General features: G+C 50.5%; 1 protein-coding gene across 1 annotated transcript in view; it reads right to left on the bottom strand.

Annotated features, from left to right (window-relative positions):
* Positions 1-6,173: 6,173 nt before the first annotated feature.
* The window catches only part of LOC141001672 (fibroblast growth factor receptor substrate 2-like), a 14,946-nt gene continuing 11,993 nt past the window's right edge, over positions 6,174-9,126 (bottom strand). The window contains exons 6-7 of the mRNA XM_073472819.1: positions 8,690-8,853; positions 6,174-7,633 (exon numbers count right to left, since the gene is read on the bottom strand). Of these exons, the coding sequence (XP_073328920.1) occupies positions 6,587-7,633; positions 8,690-8,853 (1,211 nt within the window). The 3' untranslated portion in view covers positions 6,174-6,586. The remainder of the gene's footprint in view (positions 7,634-8,689; positions 8,854-9,126) is intronic.

Raw genomic sequence — 9,126 nt, 5'->3', positions numbered from 1 at the left:
CTTCTGTTGGCTTGTTAGCTTCTTGTTAGCTTCTTGTTAGCTTCCCTGCTGCAGAACTTGATGAACATTGACAACACATTTCCAAATGATGCTCAGTGAGCAGAATCAGCTGACTGAGGTGTTGATTACAATTCTGTAAACATCTTTTTTAATCACTTTATGTCAGCAAACATTTAAACAGCGTCTGTCAGTATTCAGATTTACATGACGACGGCAGCACTAAACTTTCTCCTGTGAGGATTAAAAACATTTAGCTTTAAATTAAAATGTAATTTCAGGGGAGTAAATACAGTTTACCTTCTAGTATTAAACCGTCACTGATTAAACTTTTAATGTCAAAATAAAGTCTCACTGGAGTTGATATATTCCGTCATAACTTCATCCTCTGACCTGTCAATCAAACGGCGCCATCAGTGAGATCTGGGCTCGATCCCTCTGACGTCATGAGCACGCGCCCCCCGGAGGTTTGTTTAGTTTTATTTCATCACCAGTGATGGTAACGTTTCTTTAAAAGTAACTCATTACGTTACAAAATAACTGCCATTAAAAAGTAACACGTTACAGTGTTATCTAGTGAGAAGTAACGCGTTAGATTACTTTAGTAACCTTTGTGACACGTGTTGTGCAGACGGCCTGTAGCAGCTGCACATGAGCAGTCAGTAACTGACGACTGACTGACTGGTACACTGACAGTCAGTGAGCTGCTGCAGCTCTGACATGTTTAATCATGTAACTAATGAATATTCACACGTTCACTCGGCTCATGTGTGACGTTCAGAGTCACTGGGTCACATGACATTGAAGCTATTTGAAAAAAAAAGCAGAAGCCCTCATTAAAATAATAAGTGCTGCATGAAATCACTTTATTTGATCATAATTGTCACCAATATCCCGAAGAAACGTAGTTTTAGTGTAAATCAAACAAACTGTAATTTATTGATCAGTCAGCCTCCAGAGCAGAACCAGCTGACCGTCCTCCTGCTGCCAACACTGGGTGGACCTGAGGAAGAGACGCCGCTGAGCGTCTCCGGACTGACCGTCTGTCCAACATCCAACCTGAAACCAACTTCACCTCGTCACCGACCACTTATTTACACACAAACGATGAAACCTGTATTTCACCGTCCTGTTCTGATTTTCTCTCGTCAAAATAATCACACTGTCACACACACACACAGACAGACACACAAACACAGACACACACAGACACACACAAAGACACAGACAGACACACAAACACAGACACACAAAGAAACAGACAGACAGACAGACACAGACAGACAGACACACAAACACAGACACACAAAGACACAGACAGACACACAGACACAGACACACAAAGACACAGACAGACAGACACAAAGACACACAAAGACACAGACAGACAGACAAACACAGACAGACACAGACACACAAAGACACAGACAGACAAACAAACACGGACACACAAAGACACAGACAGACACAAAGACACAGACAGACACACAAAGACACACACACAGACAAACAGACAGACACACAAACACGGACAGACAGACAGACACACAGACAAACAGACACACACACAAACACGGACAGACACAGACAGAAACAGACAAACACACAGACAGACACACAAAGACACAGACAGACACAGACAAACACACAGACAGACACAAAGACACAGACAGACACAGACAAACACACAAAGACACAGACAGACACACAAACACACAGACAAACACACACACAGACACACACAGACAAACAGACACACAGACACAGACAGACAGACAAACAGACACACACAGACACACACAGACAGACACACACAGACACACACAGACAGACACACACAGACACACACAGACAAACAGACACAGACTCAGGGATTTACTAACAGATTACTTTGATGAACAGATTACTTTGATGAAATAAACTAAATAACGGATTACTTCAATGGCAGAACTAACGCACTACAACAAGAAAAGTAATCGGAGTACTCTAATGGATTACTGTGTAACAACACTGTTCATCAGCAACATGTTAGTCGTGGACAGACTGATGCTGCTGAAGTCGTCCTCTGTGACCAGATACACACCGACATGTCAACGTCGGCGCCATATTGGAGCAGGCAGCCCGTTCTGTAAACATCTGTTGAGAAAAAAATGAAAAGGTCCGGCTGCTCACAGACGGAACATTTTATATTCATCTGAAACCCACACTGTTGATTTCTGCCTTAAATATCCACAGGAGTGATGTCAGTGATGAAATAAATAAAACTGTAAACAAACCTCCAGGGGGGCGCTTGCTCGTGACGTCAGAGGGATCGAGCAGACGAACATAATCGAGCCCAGATCTCACTGATGGCGCCGTTTGATTGACAGGTCAGAGGAGACGCTCTGATCCAAAACCAAACGCTTCTTCAACCAAAATGGCAGCAAGTTGAACTTCAACTTCATATTCAGTCATTCAACTTCAGCAGTTATGACTGAATATATCAACTCCAGTGAGACTTTATTTTACATTAACATGTAACATTAAATGTTGAATTAATCAGTAACGGTTTAATATTAGAAGGTAAACTGTATTTAATGGGTCACTTCAGTTGAATGATTCCTCCGTCTGTCTCTGTTAGATCACAAAGATCTTCTCCACCTTCAGGGGCAGTGAGGGACCGACGAGCCACTTCACCACCTGAACCATGGCTGCTTCCTTGTCGACGTCGAGATTTAAACATCTACGTGTCCGTTAGCGCCGCCTGCTGAGGAAGACCATGTGATGAATGAAAAGCTCCAGAGCAGCCGCTGAGTGACTCTGAGGTGAGAAGAACCAACATTAACTCCTGAAGAGAAAATACAAACAGACCTCATCATCGTTTGTAACATTAAAAACAGAAATTAAGCAGATTTGATTTAATTTTTAACTGAAAACAGATTTTTTGCTGTTTCCTAATTACAGATGATTACGGAGGCCCTGAGGGGACATGTGGGAGGAACCAGACTGGTGAAGAGAAATAACCCTTTCTTCGTTTGTCCGAAGCTCACAGCTCTCATCTACAAGCTCCTGTGATGCTCAGTACCCCAGGGACCTGAGCATCCCAGCGGGAGGGATCAGTCTCCGGGAGGGTTCAGTCTCCGGGAGGGTTCAGTCTCCGGGAGGGATCAGTCAGCGGGAGGGATCAGTCTCCAGGAGGGATCAGTCAGCGGGAGGGTTCAGTCTCCGGGAGGGATCAGTCAGCGGGAGGGATCAGTCTCCAGGAGGGATCAGTCAGCGGGAGGGATCAGTCTCCAGGAGGGTTCAGTCTCCGGGAGGGTTCAGTCAGCGGGAGGGATCAGTCAGCGGGAGGGTTCAGTCAGCGGGAGGGTTCAGTCAGCGGGAGGGATCAGTCTCCAGGAGGGATCAGTCAGCGGGAGGGATCAGTCTCCAGGAGGGATCAGTCAGCGGGAGGGATCAGTCTCCAGGAGGGTTCAGTCTCCGGGAGGGTTCAGTCAGCGGGAGGGATCAGTCAGCGGGAGGGATCAGTCAGCGGGAGGGTTCAGTCTCCGGGAGGGATCAGTCAGCGGGAGGGTTCAGTCTCCGGGAGGGATCAGTCAGCGGGAGGGTTCAGTCAGCGGGAGGGATCAGTCTCCAGGAGGGATCAGTCAGCGGGAGGGATCAGTCTCCAGGAGGGTTCAGTCTCCGGGAGGGTTCAGTCAGCGGGAGGGTTCAGTCAGCGGGAGGGATCAGTCAGCGGGAGGGATCAGTCTCCGGGAGGGATCAGTCTCCGGGAGGGATCAGTCAGCGGGAGGGATCAGTCAGCGGGAGGGTTCAGTCTCCGGGAGGGATCAGTCAGCGGGAGGGTTCAGTCTCCGGGAGGGATCAGTCAGCGGGAGGGTTCAGTCTCCGGGAGGGATCAGTCAGCGGGAGGGATCAGTCTCCAGGAGGGATCAGTCAGCGGGAGGGATCAGTCTCCGGGAGGGTTCAGTCTCCGGGAGGGTTCAGTCTCCGGGAGGGTTCAGTCTCCGGGAGGGATCAGTCAGCGGGAGGGTTCAGTCTCCGGGAGGGATCAGTCAGCGGGAGGGATCAGTCAGCGGGAGGGTTCAGTCAGCGGGAGGGATCAGTCAGCGGGAGGGATCAGTCAGCGGGAGGGTTCAGTCAGCGGGAGGGTTCAGTCAGCGGGAGGGATCAGTCTCCGGGAGGGATCAGTCAGCGGGAGGGATCAGTCAGCGGGAGGGTTCAGTCTCCGGGAGGGATCAGTCAGCGGGAGGGTTCAGTCTCCGGGAGGGATCAGTCAGCGGGAGGGTTCAGTCTCCGGGAGGGATCAGTCAGCGGGAGGGATCAGTCTCCAGGAGGGATCAGTCAGCGGGAGGGATCAGTCTCCGGGAGGGTTCAGTCTCCGGGAGGGTTCAGTCTCCGGGAGGGTTCAGTCTCCGGGAGGGATCAGTCAGCGGGAGGGTTCAGTCTCCGGGAGGGATCAGTCAGCGGGAGGGATCAGTCAGCGGGAGGGTTCAGTCAGCGGGAGGGATCAGTCAGCGGGAGGGATCAGTCAGCGGGAGGGTTCAGTCAGCGGGAGGGTTCAGTCAGCGGGAGGGTTCAGTCAGCGGGAGGGTTCAGTCAGCGGGAGGGTTCAGTCTCCGGGAGGGTTCAGTCTCCGGGAGGGTTCAGTCTCCGGGAGGGTTCAGTCTCCGGGAGGGATCAGTCTCTTGATGTACAAGGTGTTGATACCTGTACCACCTGTGCGTAAGAGGTGTCACCTTTTTGTGTATGATGTGGTCACCTGTGTGCAAGAGGTGATGTTACCTGCATGCAAGAGGTGATGTTACCTGTGTGCAAGAGGTGATGTTACCTGTGTACATGAGGTGATGTTACCTGCATGTATGAGGTTTTGTCACCTGTGGTACGAGGTGTTACCTGTATGTATGAGGTATTGTTACCTGTACAAGGTGTTACCTGTGTGTACCAGGTGTCACCTGCGCGCATGAGGTGGTGTTACCTGTGTGTACGAGGTGTTGTTACCTGTATGAGGTATTGTTACCTGCGGTATGAGGTGTTACTTGTGTGTATGAAGTTTCAGCTGTGTGTATGAGGTGTTACCTGTGTGTATGAGGTATTGTTACCTGAACAAAGTGTTGTGACCCATGTGTAACCTGTGTGTACGAGGTGTTTCCTGTCTGTACTTAGTCTTGTTACCTGTACGAGGTGTCACCTGTGTACCAGGTGTCGTCACCTGCGTGCATGAGGTGGTGTTACCTGCGCGTACGAGGTGTTACCTGTATGTATGAGGTGTCAGCTGTGTGTACGAGGTTTTGTTACCTGCGTGTACAAGGTTTTGTCACCTACGGTACGAGGCGCTACCTGTATGTATGAGGCTCCAGCTGCCCATATGAGGTGTCACCTGTGTGTACGAGGTTTTGTCACCTGCGTTAAGAGGTTACATGTACGTATGAGGTTTCAGCTGCCTGTATGAGGTGTTACCTGTACGAGGTGTCACCTGCGTGCATGAGGTGGTGTTACCTGCTTGTATGAGGTGTCAGCTGCGTGTACGAGGTGTCAGCTGCGTGTACGAGGTGTTACCTGTGTGTACGAGGTGTCACCTGCGCGCATGAGGTGGTGTTACCTGTGTGTACGAGGTATTGTTACCTGCGGTATGAGGTGTTACTTGTGTGTATGAAGTTTCAGCTGTGTGTATGAGGTGTTACCTGTGTGTATGAGGTATTGTTACCTGAACAAAGTGTTGTGACCCATGTGTAACCTGTATGTATGAGGTTTCAGCTGCGTGTATGAGGTGTAACCTGTGTGTACGAGGTGTTTCCTGTCTGTACTTAGTCTTGTTACCTGTACGAGGTGTCACCTGTGTACCAGGTGTCGTCACCTGCGTGCATGAGGTGGTGTTACCTGCGCGTACGAGGTGTTACCTGTATGTATGAGGTGTCAGCTGTGTGTACAAGGTTTTGTCACCTACGGTACGAGGCGCTACCTGTATGTATGAGGTTCCAGCTGCCCATATGAGGTGTCACCTGTGTGTACGAGGTTTTGTCACCTGCGTTAAGAGGTTACATGTACGTATGAGGTTTCAGCTGCCTGTATGAGGTGTTACCTGTACGAGGTGTCACCTGCGTGCATGAGGTGGTGTTACCTGCTTGTATGAGGTGTCAGCTGTGTGTACGAGGTGTCAGCTGCGTGTATCAGATAAGGAGTCTCGTCTCAGTCAGTACAAATAAAAACAGAACAGACATTTATTGTGCAGCCAGAATCTACTGTACATTTTCAGAAACATAACGTGTAATGTGTACCGTGTGTACCAACGTGGTAACCATGGTTACCAGTTGGCATTTGTCCGTAGATACTGACTTACAGCAGCATGTAGTGAATCATATAAAAGGCTAAATGGAATGCTTTGTTCAGTAATACTGATTTGTACCATATAAGGAGGAATGCAGTCATCAGTGAGTCATCATCAGAGGTATTACATCACCAGAGGTTCATAGTGACGGTCTACCTGCACAGGTGACCTCACAGGAAGTCATTAACTCATGTAAGACTCGGAGTCTGTCACTGCGTCTCCGTGGGAATATAAAGAAGCTCATGTGAGCCCGGCGTGTTAACAGGAAGTCAAGGTGCGAGGTCACACAGTGCTTTTGGTGGGCAGCTCCGTGCTGTTGTGTCGCGTCTTGCGTGACGTGCCGTCGTCTCGCGGCCGGGCTTTCTGCAGGTTGGACATGGCGGCGGTGCGCTCGATGTCGATGAGGGCGTAGAGCTCCGTGCGGCGGGTGGGGGTGGTGGGGGGCAGGGGGGAGGTGGGGGTGCGGGGCGTGTGGGGGTTGCTGCCGTCTGAGGCGCCCTTGTTCCCGCCGCTGCTGTCCATCTCCACCTCGATGTAGTTGAGGGTTTTGGGTGGCTCTGCATGGCCCGACGGTGGTGGCCGGCGGAAGTCAAAGTTGAAGATGGTGGGTCCGTCAGCACGGCGGCGGGCTGTGTCGGGCCGGTGGGCGCTAAGCGGTGCCGTCACGTTCTCTGTGTTGACGTAGTTGTGCGAGGACTCGAGGGCAGCGGACAGAGGGTGGGAGTAGGAGTGGTGCAGCAGGCTGTGGTGAGCGTGGTGGTTGTAGCCGTTGAGTGATGGTGTCTTCAGCCCGCCGCAGCCGTTCTCCTCGTCCTCCGAGCTCGGCTTCCTCGCCTCCCAAACCGGCGGTAGCGCCGGCAGGTTCTCGTAGTCCAGCAGGGCGGTGCGCCGCTGGGCTGAGTTGTTGACATTCTGCAGGTCGGGGGTGAGGGGGGGCGGGCGGTGGCGGCGAGGAGCTGTGGAGGGATTGGAGGAGGAGCCGTTGGAGAGCGGGGGGGCCGGCTCGGGCTCGGCAGGGGCCTCGCTGTGGCCGTTAGTCTCTCGGGGCTCCTCGGACTCCTTCGCCTCCTGCTGCCTCCTCTCCTTCTCCATCAGCTGCCTCTGAACGGGGGTGGGGCCCAGGACGAAGCGAACGCCCTGCGGCTCCAGCAGCACCTGGGGCTCTGGCTGCGTGGGCGGGGCCGGAGGCTCCGTGCGGACTCTGGGAGGCGGTGGGGGGGTGGGAGGACACTGAGACTGAGGAGATGAGGGGCTCTCCAGAGGGGTGGTGATGGTCAGAGGGCTGGGCTGCTCCTCCAGGAGCCCCGTGGTGTTCACATAGGTGTGCACCTGCACAGGTGACAGCACACACACATTACATCATCATGACACCACACAGCAGCTCTTTCATAGAGTCACACCCCTTCAGCTGGACACATGATTGAACTGGGTCATGAATCACACACATGCTGTTTGTCAGTTTGTTGTATTAAAGTCAAACCTCAGTAGTTTTGTGTTAAAGCGCTCAGTGAACTACATCGTCTCATCAGCACCAGAACCAACACCAACATGGAGCCAACTGGGTTCAAAAAAAGCTCGTAAACAAGATGAACATCACAATAAATCTGCTCATATTGACAACTGCAGTTCTGGTTCAGTTCTGTGAGCTGCTCTACAATGTTTCAGTTAGAGACGACGTCACTAACAACGCCGTCGGCTGTGACGTCTTTATAATGACGTCTCAGTCTGATGACAAACCGACAAACATTGTGTGATTCATGACACAGTTCAAACAGGATCAATACATTATGTCTCTCTTCATCACTACCAGACAAAGCTTTGAACAGGAGGGGCGGGGCTTCAGCTTCATTAACATTCACAGACTAAACATTTATTGACCTCCATAAAATCAGAATCAGGTCTTTAATTATCGAGACGTTTCATTAATGACATTAAAACTTTATATTTTAGTATCTTATTTTGTTTCTTACGGTTTCCTGTCGTATTGCTCTAATGTTTGTCCTTTATTTTGAAAATCTACAGTTGGTCTAGATATGTATTTCCTGTTGTTTGGAGGCGGTCATAATAAATGTGACTGTACTGAGTCAGCCCCCTGCTGGACATCAGACAGAACGCAGCAGCTGAAGTTCTGTTCTGTTCGGTTCCTCAATGTTTTAACCTTTTATTAAGTAACTTGCTTGGTATTGATAATGACTGACTTAAAAATAAAACTAACATACACAAAATGTCACGTTCCATAATCTCTTTTTTAAAAACTGTATTAGAATCAAAACTGAATGAAATTCAAACGATGATGACTTCCTGTGTGACATCACTACTGAACGATGATGACTTCCTGTGTGACATCACTATTGATCAGTATCAGAACAGGAAGTGTCGACTCACCGCGTCGTCGGCCACCAGCAGGGGGTGAGTGGACTCTTCTCCTACTGAGGGCAGACGGGTGCTGGCCACAGACGGGTGACGGGTGGAGGGGTGAGACGGGGCCTCACCCACAGACGGGATCCTGGTCACACCGTTAGGAACGGTGGGCACCGAGTACCCCAGAGCTACACACACACACAGACACACGCACTTTAATAACAGATTCATGAAGTCATCTTCAGTCCGTGCGGTCCTGATTTTAAATCGTACATCAGTTCAAACGTCGTCCAGCAGCTTCTTCATTTTTCTCTCACGTGTCAGAAGCAGATCTCGTCTCACTCCCGTCCCACGGCAACTGTGAGAGGACACACTACCTCATCACAGAAAGGTGTTCAGTCACCTCTGCTGACTCGTCTATTTGTTGTTTGTGAAATAAGTCTCTGCTATTACGTTATCTG

Source organism: Pagrus major, chromosome 8, assembly GCF_040436345.1.
Source record: "Pagrus major chromosome 8, Pma_NU_1.0".
Taxonomy (NCBI): Eukaryota; Metazoa; Chordata; class Actinopteri; order Spariformes; family Sparidae; genus Pagrus; species Pagrus major.
The sequence above is the reverse complement of the archived record's forward strand: the minus strand, read 5'-3'. Positions and strand labels throughout refer to the sequence as shown.